This window comes from Balaenoptera borealis, assembly GCF_965194805.1.
Source record: "Balaenoptera borealis genome assembly, chromosome: 6".
Lineage (NCBI taxonomy): Eukaryota > Metazoa > Chordata > Mammalia > Artiodactyla > Balaenopteridae > Balaenoptera > Balaenoptera borealis.
This window is the reverse complement of record NC_138863.1, coordinates 125,695,396-125,716,215: the sequence shown is the minus strand read 5'-3', so window position 1 is coordinate 125,716,215 and position 20,820 is coordinate 125,695,396. Positions and strand designations below refer to the sequence as shown.

At 49.2% G+C, this 20,820-nt stretch overlaps 1 protein-coding gene across 3 annotated transcripts in view; it reads left to right on the top strand.

Moving 5' to 3' along the window:
• The first annotated feature begins 3,203 nt into the window (after positions 1-3,203).
• Positions 3,204-20,820, top strand: part of LIMS2 (LIM zinc finger domain containing 2) — a 41,239-nt gene continuing 23,622 nt past the window's right edge. The window contains exon 1 of one of the 3 annotated variants that reach the window (XM_082396644.1): positions 3,204-3,355. Coding sequence is in view for 2 of the 3 variants with exons in the window: in XM_082396646.1 (XP_082252772.1) it covers positions 8,817-8,827 (11 nt within the window). In the remaining variant the exon portion in view is untranslated. Of the gene's footprint in view, positions 3,356-8,667; positions 8,828-20,820 lie in introns of those variants that run through there. The other 2 variants (XM_082396646.1, XM_082396647.1) reach the window with 2 other exon arrangements.

Genomic DNA, 20,820 nt, shown 5'->3' with positions numbered 1-20,820 from the left:
CTGTCTCCCTGGGCTCTCTGCTCCATCTCTTTTTTAAAAATTAATTAATTAATTAATTATTTTATGGCTGTGTTGGGTCTTCGTTTCTGTGCCAGGGCTTTCTCCAGTTGCGGAGGGTGGGGGCCACTCTTCATCGCGGTGCGCGGGCCTCTTACTATCGCGGCCTCTTTTGTTATGGAGCACAGGCTCCAGACGCGCAGGCTCAGTAGTTATGGCTCACGGGCCTAGTTGCTCCGCGGCATGTGGGATCTTCCCAGACCAGGGCTCGAACCCGTGTCCCCTGCATTAGCAGGCAGATTCTCAACCACTGCGCCACCAGGGAAGCCCGTCTACTCCATCTCTTTAAGGGAGTTCTCTCAGCTCTGCCTGGGTTCCTTTTCTCCAGGCTCGGGCCTGGGAGCGCTCTTGAGGCAGTAAGCTGGGGCAATCACTGTTCACTCGTCTGTTCTGTCTCTTATGGATTACCATCCTTGGTTACCTGATGTTCAGTATCTTGAAAACAATTGTTTCATATATTTTCTCTCTTGTTTTACATATTTTGTTTGGTTCCTGCTACTTCATCTTGGCTGGGTATAGAAGTCTTAGTAATTATTTTTTGTCTTGGAAAATATAGTTTTCATAAACATGTATCATGTTAATATGTACTAATGTTCTTATTGATTTTTTTTTTTAATCTGCATCAGGTCTTAGTTGCAGCATGCAGGATCTCTTGTTGAGGCACGCGGGATCTTGTGTTGCAGCACCCACGCTTCTCTCTAGTTGTGGCGTGTGGGTTTTCTCTCTAGATGTGGCGTGTGGGCTCCAGGGTGTGTGGGCTCTGTAGTTTGTGGCACGTGGGCTCTCTCACTGAGGCGTGCGAGCTCAGTAGTTGTGGCGCATGGGCTTATTTGCCCCTAGGCATGTGGGATCTTAGTTCCCCAACCAGGGATTGAACCCACGTCCTCTGCATTGGAAGGCGGATTCTTTACCACTGGACCACCAGGGAAGTCTCCATTCTTACTGATTTTTAAATGAATTGATAACTAATTAAAATTTTTTCATTTTAATTTCTAGTATGGTAAATATTGATAGATATAATCCACATAAATAAAAGTATCCTTGCTCTACCTTGGTATATCCTTGGTACCAAACTATCTTTGGTATCCTCAATACCTTTGAGAACCACTTACATATATGAGTTTATTTAATCCCCACAAAATCTTTATTAGGATTATTGTTATCAACCCTGTTTTACAGATGAGGAGACTGAGGCCCAGAGCAGGGAAGCAGTTGTCCATCACACAGTAAGCGTGAGACAGTATCTGAACCCACGTAGCCTGGCTCTGTGGTCTATACTCTTCAAACCACGATGCCACACTGCCCTTCAGAGCATGGGTTTTTCCACTTGTTACAGTGTTTCTAAGCCTCAGAGTAACCATTAGATGCCGGCCCAGCCCCTTTTTCTCCCCAGGTGTCTGCACCCTTCTTGCCCAGCAGAATCCTTGGGCTCCAAGTGTCTTCATGTAGACAACTTTGGGGGTGGCCCCAGGGGAAAAGATGTGCAGCTGATTTCTGCTTTGAGTTCATGCTTGGACCCCACACTTACGGACTCGGTCCTAATCGACAGACGTGCAGGTGGAATTACAGCTTCTCTGGGCGGCACCGGTCAGAGGCCTTGGGCCTCCCTGTAGCTGGTCAGTTAATGGAGTAGCATTAGTGCTGGTCAAAGTTACTGTGCCTTGGCGGGGCTGGGGGTGTTTCCAGACCTGCTTCTCCCGGGGCGAATCTCAGACTAGTGCACAGCTATGTAAGTCTGGAGTATGTAAGATGACTTTGAGCATTGATTGCATTTCCAAACAGATTCCATTTTTCAAAGAATACTTTCCATCAAGATTTCCTCGAATGATAGATTCCCTTAGGTGTAAACTCTTTCAGTTATACAAATTCAGTTCAGGAATTGATGTGTTGAGTAAAAGGATATTTGAGATGCTTTCAGCAACAGGAGTATGAAACGCACTCTACAGTTAGGCAGCTCGTCGTACGTGTATAAAACTGACCAGGAATGTGTAAAACAATGTTCATTTAACAAATATTTACTGAGCAGCTTCTCTGGTCCAGGGGGTAGAGCAGTGAACAGGGCAGGAGCCCTGTTTACATTCTGGTGTCTAGTATATTTATAGCATGAAGGCAAGTCATTTTAAACAACATGTCAATACAGTATAACATCACTGGTTCCAGCAAATGGCTGAGTGCCTGCTCTAGATCTAGCTGGCCCTCTTGGGTGCTGTGTTGTGTAAAAGTTCAACAGTTCCAACCTCGAGGGGTGTAACGTTTGATTGAAAAACGAAAACCAGTCATCCTCATAAAAGTTGTGCACACGAATGCCGGCCCACCCCTAGCAAGCAGCACAAGTCCCAGGAGATCCCAGAGCAGCATTTACGTACTACACAGTGTGACTGATGCCCAGAGCGGGACGACTGGGGCTGCCCTGCTAAGTGCCAATCAGTGTGGACATCTGCCATGAAGAAACAGAGCATGCAATTGCAAACCCAGAAGGAGCACAGAATAACTCTGCAAAAAGATCACCAAATAACTCTGCCCAAATGAGACTGGAACAAAGGGGTCGTCAGTACCCATCTTGGATGGTGCAACTCAAGGTAATTTTTCTTCTTTGTACTTCTGGGCATTTCGCAATACAATGAAATTGTTATAGCAGAAGATTATAATTGATTTGACACAAATAATCCTGAGAATTTCCTTCATGGGGAAACAGTAACTGGCAGGGAGGTGTCTTAGTAAGCGTTCTTGGGTTATTCCATGTGGTTGCAGGTTCTCTCTTCTTGTGCCCTTGTCGGGGGGTGGCTTTGGCCTGTGTACCTGTTCTAAGCATCAGGCTTCCCAGGGGCTCATGAACCCAGTTTAGTGAACGCTCAGTTTAGCAGCTGCCAAACGAAGGCCACCCGGGACGGGACGGCTGCACCTCTGCTGGCCCCTCTGAATTCAGAGGGCAGCTGTCGCTCCATTTGTTCTGCAGCCCTGGCTCCCGGCGGCAGGGAATAGACTTTCAATGGCCCGCCCAGCAGGCGCCTCCCCAGGGAGGCGGGCCCTTCCTTCCTCGGCTTCCTCCATCTTCTCCGGATCCCAGAAGCGCCTCCTGCCCCACCACCAGCTGCAGCCCAGCCTTCTGTCCAGGGAGAGACGGGGCTGAAATGCCTGGGGACCCCGCGGTGACCGGACACTCCCAGGGGCTGCCCGGGCCTTCTCCACGTGGCCACGCCAGGAGGGCCAGGCGGCTGCTCTTCCCCAGAGAAGTGGCTGGCGGTGCCCAGGGCAGGAGGCGGCAGGAGGAGGCGGAGTGGCGACTCAGCCCTCTGAGGTAGAGACGCTGCGTGGTGCCCAGCGAGTGGCGCCTTTTGCTCTTGAGATGTGCGTGGGGCCCTGTTCCTGGTTCTCCCTGCCATTCCCTTTATGCCTTCTAAGCGGTCTCGCTAAGGTCGCTGATGGGGAAAGGGACCATGGGGGGAATGCCCAGCTGACCTTGGCCGGATGCTGGGCCTCCTGCTGGGCAGGCCAAGGATGGACAGGCTGCGGGTGGCCGTGGGCACAGCCGATCTTTATTCCGGACACGGGATGGAGATGCTCCGATGGGGAGGTTGGCGGTTGGTCGTCCTCGTGGGAAAGGGAAAGTGAAACGGACCTCGGCGCATGGAAGAAAGGTGCTTTTAGAAGCAGGGAGAGGCTGGGGACCCTGCAGGTGAACAACTCTGTGGTCACTGTGCACAGGTGGTTTCTTGTTGGGTGACGGAGGCCATGATGTTTGAGGTGCAAAAACGTGGCGTTGCTGAATGCCTGCTGCGGGGGCTGTTCTCTGGCCACTCTTGTTCCAAACTCGGGAGTTGAGTCAAGTCTGCCCCAGAGCCAAGGTAAGACTGAGATGCGTTTTCCTCTTCAAAGTTCAAGGCAGGCCATCTTTGGAGAGGAAGCCGAGCCACGAGTGGCGAAGCTCCTTGGCTTAGCAGCACCCCTGAGTGAACCAGACTCTGAAGAAGCGTCCTGGGTCCTCCTTACCCTGAAGAAGGTCTCTGGGTCTCTTTGTTTGTTCTACAAGTGTTACAAGAATTAGTGGGTTACGATTCCACCAGCTTATTTCACTGCGCGCTGTGTGGTCCGAGAAGAAGTAAGGACATTTTGTGCTGGTCAGACGGTGTGTTCTGAGGGCATGCTCACATTTTAAAATAGAAAAATGTATTTGTCAAAACGACAAATGTTCTGGTGTCTGTGGGTGTGCTGCCCGCTATTCACTTCTCAGCCTGGGAAGCCTGGGCGGGGGAGAGGCTCCGGCTGGAACAGTCCAGGTGCTTCCCTGGCCCTCCCCAGGGATTCTCGCAGGCCACTTCTGGAACAAACTTTAGACTCGAAGGAGCTGGCTGGTTTGAGTAATGTATTCCTGCCCTACGAGGACCAGTGCTTGATCACCCCCAACACCCTGAGAGGGAAATGCCCAGACCAGACGCAGGGGGAGAGACCCCTGGGGCCCTCACATCACATGGGCTGCTGTTAACCAGGCGTGACACCCGTCCTGTCTGCTGGGAAGGCCCCTCTGCTCCTGCCATGGCAGGAGAGACCCTGCGACCACCCTGAGACCTCCTTCTCCGTCCCATTGCCACATGGGGGAAGGGCCCTGGCTCTAGAGAGAAGGCCGCTCGAGGCACCTGGAGACCCCCAGTTCCCACTGTCCTCATCCTACTGATTAGGCCATGCTGGCTGAGGGAGGCCCAACCCCTCCTTTGGCCCCCATGACCCCCAGCCCCCCACCATGGGACCCCTGGGCACAGGGCTAGCTCAGGTGCGGTGCTGGGCTGGAGTGGGGAGTGAGAGGGTGGATGGGCGGGGCAGCCAGGGAAACGCCCTGGGAAGGGGGTGCTTACAGACGCCCCGAGGCCCAGAGGGTGTGGAGCCTGCGCCCGGGGGGACCCCACGCCTCCGGGTCCCTTCTAGGACAGCCCCGTGTCGCCCCCCTGCTTGCTTTGTGGCCCAGCCTTGCCCTGTGATGTCTCAAAGCCTCATCTGTCCTGCTCTGAATCATCACATTAAGTGGGTGATTCAAGCCTCACTTCTGAGTGTCATCAGGGGCTCCCTCCCTGTCAAACCCCCGCCTCCGAACTGCACCCTTTCCTCCTCCCTCCCTCCCACGTCTCTGCTCCCCTAGAGCAGGATTTCTCCAAGCAGTTATAATATTCCCTGTCACCTCCATTCTCCCCCTAGGGCGCTGCATGCCCCACCGCAGGGAGCACCGTCTGCATGACCACAGTGAGGAGTGCTCCTAGGAGTGGGGCATTGCAGGGTCCCCCCGCACCCGTCCAGCTGGACTCAGGTCCCCGCACACGCATGGCCTGCTCTTGCCACCAAATCCAGGTCCCTCCCTGTCCTGCAACCGGAGCAGCTTGCGCATGGGAGCAGTCATGCCCTCCGGGCTTCTGTGACACCTCACCCCTCTCCTCCTCACTCCCTGGTCCCCTGACCTCTCACCCTTGGAGGGCTCCTGGCTCAGCACAGACACCGTCAGTGACCTCATGAGCCCCAGGGTTGAAACTCCACCTGCACCAAACCTTCCACATCTTTGCAGAGATGGGACCTCTCTGAGCTCCAGGTTCACAGTGCCCACTCCCCCGCCACCTTCCCTGGGGTGTGCAACCGTGTGTTTATGGTTTCCTTTGCTGTGCAAAAGCTTTTAAGTTTCATTAGGTCCCATTTGTTTATTTTTGTTTTTATTTCTATTTCTCTAGGAGGTGGGTCAAAAAGGATCTTGCTGTGATTTACATCATAGAGTGTTCTGCCTATGTTTTCCTCTAAGAGTTTGATAGTGTCTGGCCTTACATTTAGGTCTTTAATCCATTTTGAGTTTATTTTTGTGTATGGTGTCAGGGAGTGTTCTAATTTCATTCTTTTACATGTAGCTGTCCAGTTTTCCCAGCACCACTTATTGAAGAGGCTGTCTTTTCTCCATTGTATATTCTTGTCTCCTTTATCAAAGATAAGGTGACCATCTGTGCGTGGGTTTATCTCTGGGCTTTCTATCCTGTTCCATTGCTCTATATTTCTGTTTTTGTGCCAGTGCCATACTGTCTTCATTACTGTAGCTTTGTAGTATAGTCTGAAGTCCAGGAGCCTGATTCCTCCAGCTCCATTTTTCTTTCTCAAGATTAAATGCACAAATCTTAACTGTACATTCCATGATTTTTGACAAATGCATACACTTGTGTGACCCAAGCCCCTATTAAGATATAGAACATTATCATCACCCCCAAAAGTTTCTTCATGCCCCTTTCCAGCCAATCCTTGCCCCCCACGCACACCCTGAGGCAGCCACCATCCTGAATTTTTTCCACCACCGGCCAGTTTCTCTGCTGTAGAGCTTGATATAAATGGAGCAGGCGCTCTTTTGCATAAGGCTTCTTTCACTCAGAGTCATGTCTGGAGATTCATCCACGTTGGTGTCAGTGTTGTGTCTGTCCTTTCTTAGACTCTGCCCCTGTGCTCTGGCCCCACCCTCTCCCTTATTGCCCATGCCCCGCCCTCCCGCTCTCCAGACCACCTTCTTTCTGACCTCAGGGCCCCTGAACTTGCTGTTTTTTCCGCCAACTCTTTTCCTCATTCAAGCGTCACCTCCACTCGCCCCTCCACTCTAAAGCAGCTCCGTACACTGCCTTTTCTTTGCAGCATTTGTCCCTGTCTAAAAGCATGTTTACTTGTTTACAGCCTGTCCCCCGCCCCAGCTAAACTCAGTGAGAGCTTGGCCCAGGTCCTCTTGTTCACAGCTGTACCCCCGGTGCTCATACACCATGAATAGTCTTGAATGAAGGGGTGATGAGTGAGTGAACATCTGAATAACCACTGCCAGGAGACTGCACGCTCTTTCTTGCAAATCTGACCTGTAGCTGCACCGTAGGAGGCTGGCCCATGACTCCTGGAGGCTCCACATCTCCAGTGGGGCTGAACGATGCCACAGTCGCCACCCAGCTCTTGCTGAGTTTGCCCCCGGCACAGGGAAGAGGCACTCTGGATGATGGGTGAGCAGCAGAGGGCTCTGGTTTGGCCACAGGCAGATAGTCTCCTGCTCAGCAACAGTACAAAGGGAGGCTGGAAGGCTGGAGGGCAGGCATGGGATCCCCTACAGGTAGGGAGCAGGTCCCTTTGGTGTTTTGCCGTCTACTTTTCATCCCCTTTGGTTCCCACAGGACCCCAGTACTCGCTTAAGCATCCAGTCCATTTCTGGTGCACGGCCCCCAGCACACGTGCTTCTCTGTGTTCACAATTACGGAAAGCATTTCTCTCTCAACAGGCAGACGACCCAAGAAATCATCCACATTTTACACTTAATCAACCAGCAAATTACAGTTAATCAGAATCTGCTAAGACATGTTCGCAAAAAGAACAACTGCAAACCACACTAGCTTCAAGATATCAGCTACTTAGGAATAGGTGCCTTTTGCAAGCTTATTCTGCAGCTATAAGGCTGCACGGTAGTATCAATTCATCTTTCTGAATTCCCTGTTTATTCATAGGTTGCTACTTTGCATGGCCATTTCTAGAGAGTCTTTGTCTGTTGCCAAGAAGTAATGCGCGACGTTCAGTCGGGTTAATAGACCAGGCTGCTCAGTTCTGCCTGCCCCCCCCCCCCCCGCCCCCCGACGGTGTCATGTGGGCCGTCTCCAATTATGAGCTGCACTCCACTGCCCCGCTAGAAATATCTGCCTTCGGGTAGAGTGAGGCTTTTGTTTTGTTTGTTTGTTTAACACTTTTCTCAGAATAGATTCCCTAAATGGTTTTATGTCACCAGGTCACTTTAGTGGCTCTCCTCTAGCTTACCAAGAGCGAGCGCTTCATCACGGGAAGGAGGAGTAGTACCTGGCCCTCCTCCCCAACTTCGGCGTTCGGTTTGTCTTCACAGAGGACCTTCTGCTGGCTTAGGGGGCTGCTCACAGACTTGGATGGAGTGGTAATCTCCTGGGGAGGGCACGAGGTAATCTCCTGGCCTGGCATCCAAGTATGCAGAGCCAGGCTCCTGACTCCGAGGGGCGCCCCTCGACCTTGACCTCCCTGGAGGCGGGGCTGCGCGCACTGGGAGTCCGCAGCGCCCCGGGAGGGAGCCGGTGCCCAGAAACACCTGTCTGCGGAATTAGAGCGCGAAGGTGACCCCTTCCTGCCCGGGCCGCAGCGGGGACTCCGGGCTGGGGGGCCAGCGGGGAGGGAGGTGGTCTCAGCACCGCCGCTCTCTCCCCCGTCCTCCCACCCCCTGCGTGTGTTCGCGTTCCGGGGCGGCCCGGGACAGCGGAGGGGGAGCGCCGGGTGGGGCGCCCCGGCGGGGCGAGGGGGCTCGTTCGCGTTTGTTATAACTTCCCTCCCTTTTAAAGGAAAGCTATGCCCGGAATCCGGGAGGTGGCGGGCGAAGCCGGCGGGGAGGACGTGACCCGCGCCCGCCGCAGGCCGAGCTCGCGTGTCCCCCGAGACAAGGCGGCGCGGGTGGCGCGGCGCCCCCTCCCCGCGCTCCAGCGTTGGGCTCCCAGCGCCTCGCCCGCCCCCGCCCACACCCCGTGGGCGGGGCGCCTCCCCCCCCCCCCCCCGGCTCTCCGGCCGCGGCCCCCACCTCCCGCTCGGCGGGCTGGGCTGGGCTGGGCTGGGCTGGGCTGGGCTGCGCGGCGGGCGGAGCGGCTCCCGGCCTTTTTTGGGCGTCTCCTCGCTCCGCGCGGACCTGCGGGCGGGCGCTCGGCGGGCGGCGGCGGCGGCGGCGGCTCTGGGGGTCCCGAGGCGGCCCCGGTTCGGCGCGCTCGGCCACCATGACGGGAAGGTAACTGCCCCCGGGCGGAGGGCGCCGCTGGCCAGGGAGGGGGGCTGCGCGACAGGACCCCCGCCCGCCCGGAGCCCTTCCCGCACGCCGGCCTCGCGCGGCCCCTCCACCTCGGCCGCTCCCGGGCGGCAGCGCCGGTCAGGTCAGCGGCCCCTGCCCGGCGCGTCCCGCCCTCCCGCCGGCCCCGGGCAGCGGCAGGTGAAGGGCCTGACCCGCACGACGGGGCCATTAGCCCCGCCCCCTCCGGAGGACCAGGGCTCGGGGCTCAGAGGGGCCGGGGACTTGCTCAAGGTCACAGCCAACTAAAGGGCAAGGCGTCAAAACCCAGGCTGTCGGCTTCTTCCAGCTTCCCTGTGTGATCTGTGAGGCCTCACCTCTGGAGCCTCTGTTCCCTCTTCTGTAAGGCAGGAATGGTAAAAATGGTAAAAGGTCTGACTGGGGGCCTGGCCAGAACTGCCCCCAAACATAGGCTGCACGGGGATGGGCTGGGAGCAGGAAACTCCCCCAGGCCTGGCCCAGGTTCTGCTCTCATACCCCTTGTGGCCATTTCACAGATGGGGTGACTGAGGCCACAGAGCCCGAGTGACTCACCAGGCCAGTCACATGTCCACCAGTTTCTGGCCGGTGTTGGCCTCTGCGGCCCTTTCTGGAACGTGGCTGGGTACAAGTGCATGACTCACGGCTGGGTGGGAGGGGCTGGTCTCTGAGGTCCGGGCGCCCCCTTCCAGCCAATCCCTGGGAGGAGGATGCTCTTCTTCACCACCCCTTGACTTGGGCGGAAGGGTGGAGGGGACCCCGTGGCTTTGCTGGGGAAAGGGGCTTGGAGAGGCAGTGCCCAGGAATGGGGAGCGGCCACTCGGGACAGGGTGGTGGACCCAAACTAGGTGATGTGCAGGGCGGTCACCCAGCCTGCAGGGGCACATTGATCGCTATTATGGCTGTGGCCCTGAGTCTTAGGGCAGCCCCAGGAACCAGCACGGGTCCTGTCACCTGGGGAGTCCTGTGCTTCATATGCGATTTGCTGCCCACTTCGCAGACCTCCTGTCCCGACCCAAGTCTGTGGACAAAGCCAGCCCCCAGTGCTCACCCCTCCTGGTGCGCTCGTGTCCTCCGGTCCCTCGCAGGGCGCCCCTGCCGGCTGCCTCGCTCCGCACCCTCAGAGCTTCCGAGGGAAAGAAGGGGGAGAGAACAGGGACAGAATCAGGAGCAGCGACAGATGGATGGGTGGTGGGGTGGGGGTGGGACGCGCGGCAGGTGGTTCTCCAGGCGCAGAAGAGATCGTAGGGCAGAGCCGCAGGGTGCCAGCTTCTGTAGCAGCTTCTGCCCAGATGCCCTGGGTGGGCGTTGAGGCAGAAACCCAGACGCACCTCTGTTCCCTCAGCAGGAGTCCTCTCAACCCTGAGTCCCGGGGGTCTTCCAGGAAGAGGGGGGCCGTCGGGTCAGCCAGACGCAGCCCGGCAGGAGAAGCTGGGAAGGCAGGCGGTGGAGGGGGGGCGGAGCAGAGGCCAGCCTGCCCCAGCTGCTGCCTGGCTCCAGCGGGCTCCCTGAGCCTGAAAGATGCGGGTCGTCAAGTGACACGGACCAGAGTAGCCTTGGAAAACACTGAGTCGGGTTTTTCCTTGTGAAAGTACAGCTGCTCATCTTAGAGAGTTAGGAAAAACCCAGAAACAAAAAAGGTAACAGAAACATTAGAAGAAAGAAAGAAAACACCGGCAGTTCCACTCCTCAGAAATGCCCTCAGGAACATTTTGGTGGCTTTCTTCTTTTCTTGTGGTGTATTCATTCTCCTGCTCATTTGTTTTTCACAAGCTGTGAGGGGTCTCCACCCTCCTTTGAAGTTTGCCTACCACATGCGGCGTCCGTCATGCCAGGGCTGGCTAGCCTCCCCTCCCCACACAGGCATAGGGGCCAGGCTGGCAGAGCAATGGACATTCTACCCAATCTTTGGGGTGGGCGAGGTTTTTCCTGTCCCAGAAGCTGTGAAGTTTCATTTTCATGCCACCATGGCCTCCGCACGTCCACTGCCCCCACGAGATGCCAGGGCAGTTCTCACACCTGGATGCTGGTTCTTCCCACATCATCCCTTGCTGCCCAGACCAGGCTGACCTTTGGAAATGACCCTGTCCTTGTACACCTCATGCACCTTCTGGGGCTCTCCCTGCCAACGGCGTAAAGTCCCAGCCCTCCATGGGACTGGAGCAGATGAGACCAGAGGGAGGGCAGTGGGGAACCACTGAAGTGACCTGGAGTGATGTGCATGACCAAGCACTTTGGAAATACTCCTCTGGGGCTGCTGAGGAAGAGGTGGGAAAGGAGACTGGCCAGGAGGCAAGCAACGAGAGAGCCTCTCCTTGGGAGCCACGGGACTCGAGAAGACTAGACAGACTCAGGGGACCTGGGGGGTGGAGTCTGGACCCCGGGCGGATCCAGGAAGAGGATGCCCAGTTTGTGGTGGCAGGTGTGGGAGTGGACACAGAGCTAGTTTGGGCCATGAAGCATTCGAAGAGCTGTGGTGAGTCTAGGGGGAAACCCTGAGACTGGACATGAGCGCCTGCAGCCAGGAGAGGGCTGAGCTCGGACGGAAGACTGAATGAGGCCTGGAACGTGGGCGTGGTTGCTTAGGGAGCAGCTGTGCTGTGGGAAGAGGCTCAGCCCCAGCTGCAGCCCTGGGGACTCTGGACCTTGAAAACACCGCATCTTTGTCCCAGCTGAAGGGGCCTTTGGCATCACCGGTTTTCAAGCCCGGGTGGGTTACGTCCCCTCTCCAGGGACCTGGCCTGGCAGCAGCTCTCTTCCAGAGGGAGCCTGGGACCTGGTGCTCGCAGCAGTGTGACTCAGTGGCTTGGCCTACCCACCAGGTCCCACCCACCACATGACCGGCATCCGCAGAGGCTGCCAGATCCCAGCCGGGTCCCACGCTCGGTACGGTGCAGAGTGGGGCTGCTAGAGCTCTGTCCTCACACCTACCAGCCTCCCCCGACCCCGATGGTGCTCCCAGCTGTTCCCCACCCCTCCTCAGGAATATGGCCAGTGACCTCTCAGCAGAGCAACCTGCCGGGGTGCGGCTAGGGTGGCAGCCAGAGCCCTCAGGACAGCACATGGGGCTGTGATGGAGTCAAGGGTTTAAGCAAAGTGGGAAGCGGGTGACACGGGATGTGCAGCGGAGGCCTGAGCCCCAGGCTGGGCCCCGCCCATGGCCCCTCACCCCCTCCCTTTTCCTCTGCTTCTAGTGTAGACTCCCCTCTCCGGCTGGCCTGACCTGTAGCGTGTGCCCAGTTCCGTACTATAACAACACCTCTACCTGGGCTCACTTCAGGCTACCCATGTGATGTGAACCCGTTCACGAAATTCCTGAAAACTGAGCAGTGTGCAGTGTGAGCTGGCACAGGATGACCCGGGCACACGGCTGGGGAGAGGGACCAGGCGCTCCCTGCGCAGCGGCTGGCCCGCCTCTGCAGCGACACAGCTGCTCCCTGCTCCCACCTACCACGCGCAGATTCTCACTTAAACCTTCCTGGGGGCTTCATTTCTAGGTGGGGAGCGGGGCAGAGGGAGGTACCTGAACTGTCCTCCTTGTGCTGTTTATTCAGATCTTCTGAATTTCTGATGATGTCTATTTACTCGAATTTCCTGTGAGGCAAGAAGGTTGGAATACACCGTTCATCATCTCAGGCATGCCAAAGGATCTGGGCGAGTCGTCTTCAGCCCCCCAGTGAGGTTGGCTCTGGCGGAGAGGCTGTTTGTGGTGGTGTCGCTGGCTCCCCTGGGGGTGGCACTAACCACTCAGCCAGAGAGGCGGTGCCATCTCATGCCTTGCTGGCGGCTGCCCTGGCCCTTGTCTCTGCCCTAGTAAGTGACATAGTTGCATTCATCACTACGTGTGTGCTGCTTAAACATTTGAGATAGGAATCCCATGCCATGAAATTCACTGTTTCAGAGTGTACAGGTCAGTGGCTTTTAGTACATTCACCAGGTTATGCAACCATCACTACTAATTCTAGAACATTTTCATCACTCCCAAAAGAAACCCATTTGCAGCCAATTTCCCCCCTCCCCCAGCCCTTGGCAATTCCTAGTCTGCTTTCCGTCTCTACAGATTTGCCTGTTCTGGACGTTTCATATAGATGGAACCATACATTATGTCACCTTTTTTTTTTTTTTTTTGCCTGGCTTCTTTCATTTAGCATCATGTTTTCAAGGTTCATTTATGTTGTCATATGAATCAGTACTTTGTTCCTTTTTTTAGCCAAATATTCCCTTATATGGATATACCACATTTTGTCTATATGTTCATCTGTGGTGGACATTTGAATTGTTTCCACTTTTGGCTCTTATGAATAATGCTGCTGTGAACATCCCTATATATATTTTCTACTTTCTGGAGCATATACCTAGGAGTGGAATTGCTGAGTCACATAGTAACTCTATGTTAAACTTTTTGAGGAATTGCCAAGCTGTTTTCCAAGTAACAGCACAATTTTTACATTCCCACCAGGAATGTGTGAGGGTTCCAGTTCTCCACGTCCTAATTAATACATCATTATCTGCATTAGTAGGTGTAAAGTGGTATCACATTATAGTTTTGACTTTTATTTCCCTAGTGACTTGTGATGTTGGACACCTTTTCAGGTGCTTATTGGCCACTTGTATATCTTCTTTGGAGAAACGTCTACTCAAATTCTGTACCCATTTAAAAATTGGATTCTTTTTATTGTTGGGTTGTAAGAGTTCTTTTTGTATTCTGGATATTAGACACTCGTCAGATATATGATTTGCAAATACTTTCTGCTGAGGATTGTCTTTTAACTTTCCTGATAGTGTCCTTCAATGCACAAAAGTTTTAAATTTTGATGATGTCTTATTTACCTATTTATTTTTGATTGCTTGAGTTTTTGGTTTCATATCTAGGAAACTGTTACTTAATCCATGGAGATTTATACCTATGTTTTTTTCTAGGAGTTCTTTAGTGTTAACTCTAGTATTTCAGTTTTCAATCCATTATGAGCCAGTTTTTATTTATTTTTTATTTTTATTTTTTATGAGTCAGTTTGTATATATGACCTGAAGTAGAGGTTTAAAATCATTCTTTTTCATGTGGTTATTAAGTGGTTCTAGCATCATTTGTTGACAAGACTATTCTTTCCTCAATGAATTATCTTGGCAGGCTTGTCAAAAATCAATTGACCCTGGATGTATGGGATTATTTCTGAATTCTCAATCTGATTCCACTGATGTACGTGTTTATCCTTATGCCAGTACCATACTGTTTTGATTACTGTAACTCTGTAGTAAGTTGTGAAATTGGGAAATGTGAGTCCTCTGACTTTGTTCTTTTTCAAGTTGTTTTGAACAACTATTCTGAGTCCCTTGCATTTATTTCCATATGAATTTTAGGATTAGCTTGCCCATTTCTGTAAAAAAGGCAGTTGGAATTTTGATACGGATTGTGTTGAATCCATAGGTCATTTGGGGGGAAAGGTATTGCCATCTTAACAATGTTAGGTTTTCTAATCCATGAACATGGGATGTCTTTCCATTTATTTAGGTCTTCTTTTATTTCTTTCAACAACGTTGCATAGTTATCAGTGTATAAGGCTTACACTTCTTTGGTTAAATTTATTTCTAAGTATTTTTTTCTTATTTATTTATTTATTTTTGGTTGCATTGGGCCTTCGTTGCTGTGCACAGGCTTTCTCTAGTTGCGGCAAGCAGGGGCTACTCTTTGTTGCGGTGCGTGGGCTTCTCATTGTGGTGGCTTCTCTTGTTGCAGAGCACGGGCTCTAGGTGCATGGGCTTCAGTAGTTGTGGTTCGTGGGCTCTAGAGCACAGGCTCAGTAGCTGTGGTGCATGGGCTTAGTTGCTCCACGCATGTGGGATCTTCCTGGCCCAAGGCTTGAACCTGTGTCCCCTGCATTGGCAGGCAGATTCTTAACCACTGCGCCACCAGGGAAGCCCAATACTTTTTCTTTTTGATGCTATTAAAAATGGAATTGTTTTATTAATTTTATATTCAGATGGCTCATTGCTAGTGATTTTTTGTATATTGTTCTTACATCCTGCAACCTTGCTGAATTAATTTAGTAGCTGTAATAGGTTTGTGTGTGTGTGTTTGTCAGGGGGGAGTTCTTTAGGGTTTTCTATATATAAGAAAATGTGATGCACAATTAGAGATAGTTTTACTCCTTCTTTCCAATCTGGATGCCTTTCATTTCCTTTTCCTGCCTAGTTGTCTTTGCTAGAACCTCCAGTGCAATGTTGAAAAGAAATGAGGAGGCTGGATATCTTGTCTTGTTCTTGACCTTAGAGGGAAACCTTTCAGTCTTACAATTAAGTATGATGTTAGCTGTGGTTTTTTTGCAGTTTGAAGAAATTCCCTTCTATTCCTAGATCCTTGAGTTTTTTTTGTTTTGTTTTGTTTTAATCATGAAAGGTGTTGGATTTTGTTAAGTGTGTTTTCTGCATTCACTGAGATGATCATGTGGTGTTTTCCCTTTATTCTATTGATATGATGTATCAATTTTTTAATGTTAAAACAACCTTATCTTCCTGAGATAAATCCCATTTGGTAATGTTGTATAATACTTTTTATAGGCTTCTAGATTCAGTTTTGTTGAGGACATCTGTATTCATAAGGGATATCGATCTGTAGTTTTCTTGTGATGTCATTGTCTGGTGTTGGTATTAGGGCAATACTGGCCTCACTGAGTTAAGGTGTTCCCTCTTGGTTGATTTTTGGGAAGCTTTTTGTGAAGGACTGGTGTTAATTCTACTTAAACATTTGATAAAATTCGCTAATAAAACCATCTGGTCCTGGGGTCCTCTTCGTGGGAAGTTTTTTTTTTTCTTTTTCTTTTTTTTTAAATTACTAATCTATTCCCTGTACTTGTTACTGGTCTATTTGGATTTTCTGTTTCTTCTTGAGTCAGTTTGGGTAATTTATATCTTTCTAGGAATTTGTCCATTTCAACTAGGTTATTTAATTTGTTGGCATATGATTGTTCATAGTATTTCCTTACAATCCTTTAAATTTCTCTAAGTTCAGTCCCTTGTTTCATTCTGATTTTTAGTCATTTGAATGTTCTCTTTTTTTCTTGGTCAGACTAGATAAAGATTTGTTAAGTTTTGTTGATCTTATCAATGAACCAACTTTTGGTTTCATAGATTTTCTCTATTTTTTTCTAGTTTCTGTCTGATTTATTTCTGCTCTAATCTTTATTATTTCCTCCTTTTGCTTACTTTGAGTTTAGTTTACTAATCTGTTTCTAGTTCCTTAAAGTGGGAGGTTAGCTTATTGATTTGAGATTTTTTTACTGTAGATATTTACAGTTATAAATTGAGCACCACTTGAGCTTCATCCAATAAATTTTGGTCTGTTGTGTTTTCATTTCATTCATTCCAAAGTATTTCCTAAATTCCCTTGTGTTTTCTTCTTTGATTCATTGGTTCTTTAGGAGTGTGTCATTTAATTTCCACATACTTGTGAATTCACTAACTTTCCTTTTATGATTGATTTTAATTTTATTCTGCTGTGGTCTGAGAATATGCTTCCTATGATCTCAATCATTTTAAATTTATTGAGGCTTGTTTTATGTCCTAATATATGGTCTGTCCTGGAGAATGTTCCATGTGTACTTAAGAAGAATGTATATTCTGCTATTGTTGGGTGGAGTGTTCTATAGATGTCTTTTAGGCCTAGTTGGCTTATAGTGTTGTTTATGTCTTCTATATCCTTGCTTGGCTTCTATATAATGGTCTATCCATTATTGACAGTGGAGTATTGAAGTCTCTAGCTATTATTTTTAAATTATCTATTTTTCCTCTCAGTTCTGTCAGTTTTTGCTTCAGGTATTTTGGGACTTTGTTGTTAGGTGCCTATGTTTATACTTGTTATTTCTTCTTTATGGATTAACTCTTTTATCATCATAAAATGTCCTTCTTTGCTCTTGTAACAATTTTTGCCTTAAAGTCTATTTTGTCTGATAGTATAGCCACTCCAGTTCTCTTTTGTTTGCTGTTTGAATGGTCTATCTTTTCCATTCTTTTATTTTCAGCTTTTTGTGTTTTTGAATCTAAAGTGAATCTCTTGTAGAAAGCATATAATTGGATCACATTTAAAAATATCCATTTAAAAAAATTCAAAAAACTTTTAATTGGAAAGTTTAATCCATTTATATGTAATGTAATTACTGATAACTGGGGTTTACATCTGCCACTTTCTTATTTTTTCCTATTTGTCTTATGTCTTTTTTGTTTCTTAATTCCTACACCATTGCCTTCTTTTGTGTTAAATTATTTCATTACGCAGTCATCTTTAAACCAGATTGGAAAAAAAGGTTTACAAACAAAAAATACATTTATACTGTCTTTTATATTTATCTTATGGTTACCTTTACTGCTCTTAATTTCTGTTTTGTTTTTAAATAATCTAACAGTTTCTTCTCTTTTTTTTCCTATTTATTTAGTTATTTTTTCCTGTGTTGGGACTTCGTTGCTCCGTGCGGGCTTTCTCTAGTTGCGGTGAGCAGGGGCTACTCTTTGTTGCAGTGCTCAGGCTTCTCATTGCAGTGGCTTCTCTTGTTGCGGAGCATGGGCTCTAGGCATGCGGGCTTCAGTAGTTGTGGCCCACGGGCTCAGTAGTTGTGGCTCACAGGCTCTAGAGCACCGGCTCAGTTGTTGTGGAGGACAGGCTTAGTTGCTCTGAGGCATGTGGGATCTTCCCGGACGAGGGATTGAATTTGTGTCCCTGCCATGCTGGCAGGCGGATTCCTAACTGCCACTGCACCACCAGGGAAGTCCCTGCTCTTAATTTCTTCATGCGGATTCGAATTATTGTCTAGTGTCCTTTCATTTCATCCTGAAGGACTCTCTTTAGTATTTCTTTTCAACTCTAGGATTTGTTTTTGGTCCCATTTTATAATTTCTCTCTCTTTATTGATATTCTCCATTTGGTGAGACATTTTCATACTTTTCTTTAGTTTTTTAGACCTGGCTTCCTTTAGTTCTTTGAACGTATTTATATTAGCTGATTTGAGGTCTGTCTAGTAAGTCTAACATCTGGGCTTCCTCAGGGACAGTTTCTGTTGATTGCTCTTTTTTTTTATGTGTCTAGGTCATTTTTTTTGTTGTTTCTTTGTGTGTATCATAATTTTTGCTGAGAACAGGACTTTTCAAATAAAATAATGTGGCAGCTCTGGAAACCAGATTCTCCCTACTCCCCAGGGTTTGTTGTTGCTGCTTATTGTTTGTTTAGTGATTTTTCTGAACCGATTCTATAAAGTCTGTATCTCTGTCATTTGTGGCCACTGAAGTCTCTGCCTGGTTAGTTTAGTAGTCAGCTAATGATTGGACAGAGATTTTCTTGAATGTCTGAAACCAGTAAGTCTCCCAGCCTTTACTGAAGGCTCTGAGTGTGTGTTGGGGCACAGTTTCAACATCCAACCAGGCATTTTACAACTCCGCCTTAGTCTTCACTTCCTGATTGTACAGAGCCCAAAAGGTCCGTCAGAAGTGAGAGCTTAGGACCTTCTAAGGACTTTCCTGAGCATGCACATAGCCCTGGGCATTCACATGGCCTTCTAGATTCCCAGGAATATGTCGGTTCTTTTCGAAGCCCCTAAGGACACCTCATTGCTTGGTTTTTCCTTTTAAGCTTTTGATTAGTCAATTGCCCAACTGTTACCCTTTGCCTGTGACAATGGCAGCTATGATAGTAATGCATAGGTAGTTGTGATAGTAATACATTTGAAAAACTCACCCCAGGAGAGGCTTTGAGCACTGGGTAAGTGTGAGTGAGGTCACATAAAAACCAGCCTTTCAAGCGGGATCTTCCAGGGAAGACCAGGTCATTCTCCTTTGGGAATGAAGCTCTGAAAGAGTTTCAGCCCTGTTCTGCTCCCTCATTACTGGGAATGCAGCCAGTTACTTTTCTAGGCAGCTATGAAGTTAGGAAGTGGGGATTAAGGACTAGGATAAATTAGAACACCATAAAGGTGTTCTTACCAAGATTCAGCTTTTATAACCCCCTCCCAGTTGGTTATATTTTTAATTTATCTATTGTTATTGAGGTTTAATTGACATACAACATTATGTTAGTTTTTTTTTTTTTTTTTTAGTTTTTTATTTATTTATGGCTGTGTTGGGTCTTCGTTTCTGTGCGAGGGCTTTCTCCAGTTGTGGCAAGCGGGGGCCACTCTTCATCGCGGTGCACGGGGCTCTCACTATCGCGGCCTCACTTATTGTGGAGCACAGGCTCCAGACGCGCAGGCTCAGTAACTGTGGCTCACGGGCCCAGTTGCTCCGCGGCATGTGGGATCCTCCCAGACCAGGGCTCGAACCCGTGTCCCCTGCATTGGCAGGCAGATTCTCAACCACTGCGCCACCAGGGAAGCCCCTATGTTAGTTTTAGCTGTACAACATAATGATCTGATATTTGTATATATTGTGAAATGATCACCACAATAAATCTAGTTAACATCTAGTTAACTAGACACCATAGTTATAAAAAATTTTTTTTCCTTGTGATGAGGACTTTTAAGATTTATTCTCTTAGCAACTTTCAAATATGAAATACAGTATTATTAACTATAGTCATCATGCTGTACATTACATCCCCATGACTTATTTGTCTTATAAAAGGAAGTTTGTATCCTTTGACCCCCTTCACCCATTTCACCCATCCCCCACCCCACCCCACCTCTGGCAACCATCAATCTGTTCTCTGTATCTGACCTAGGCTTTTTGTTTTGTTTTGTTTTTAAAATTCCAAGTATAAATGTGACCACACAGTATTTTTCTTTCTCTGTCTGACTTATTTCACTTAGCATAATATCCTCAAGTTTCATCCGTATTTTCTCAAATGGCAAGATTTCATTCTTTTTTTATGGCTGAATAGTATTCCCTTGCATTTATATATACCACATCTTCTTTATCCATTCATCTATTGATGGACACTTAGGTTGTTTCCATATTTTGGCTATTGTAAATAATGCTGCAATGAACATAGAGTGTGTATATCTTTTCAAATTAGTGTTTTTGTTTTCTTCAGATAAATACCCAGAAGTGGAATTGCTGGATCATATGGTAGTTCTATTTTTAATTTTTTGAGGAACCTCTATACTGTTTTTCATAGTGGCTGCATCAATTTACATTCCCACCAACAGTGCAAGAGGGTTCCTTTTTCTCCACATCCTCACGTACACTTGTTATTTCTTGTCTTTTCGATAATAGCCTTTCTGACAGGTGTGATATCTCCTTGAGGTTTTGACTTGCATTTCCCTGATGATTAGTGATGTTGAGCATATTTTCATGTACCTGTTGGTCATCTGTATGTCTTCTCAGCAGTTTTTCTTGCTCTCTGGGTTACTGTAAGTCTTTGGTTAATTTACAGAGTTCTGAAAAAGGTGATGCTGACATTCTTTGCTAGTTTTTTCATTGCTTTTATGGAAAGACAAACTTTCAGAGGTCCTTATTCTGCCATTTTTGCTGACATCATTCTTACTGTGTTTTTGCAACTGTGTTCTCTGGAGCCAGAATGCTGGCCGGGGATCCCAGTGTGACTGGTACCTCCACCCCCACTGGTAAGAGGGGCCTAGGCCCTAGGCCATCGACTTGAAGCTGCTCTAAGAAAACTCTCTACACTAGCTTTCTTAAGCATTCATCTCTCTACATCAGCAGGTGGGAGGTGGTCCTTCTGCTTGTTGGCTCCAGGCTCAGCTTCTCTCTGCCCTTTAGCCCCTGGGGCCACCTTTAAGAAAATATTTGTTGAATTGATCAGTGCTTGGTACCTTTGGAATTGAGCTGCTTTGACAAACTATACTGCACCCAATGCTTGTAGTCATCTGGCTGTGTTTGGGGGTTGACCCCCGGGGTGGTTAATGAGTACTTACTTCCTCGTGTTTGGATTTACTGGATGACGTGTGTTCCTCGGTGTCTGGGACTGGCATCTGAGTCTCGATGGATCCCCGCAGTTTCCTCCTGCCCCAGTGGTGGAGGAC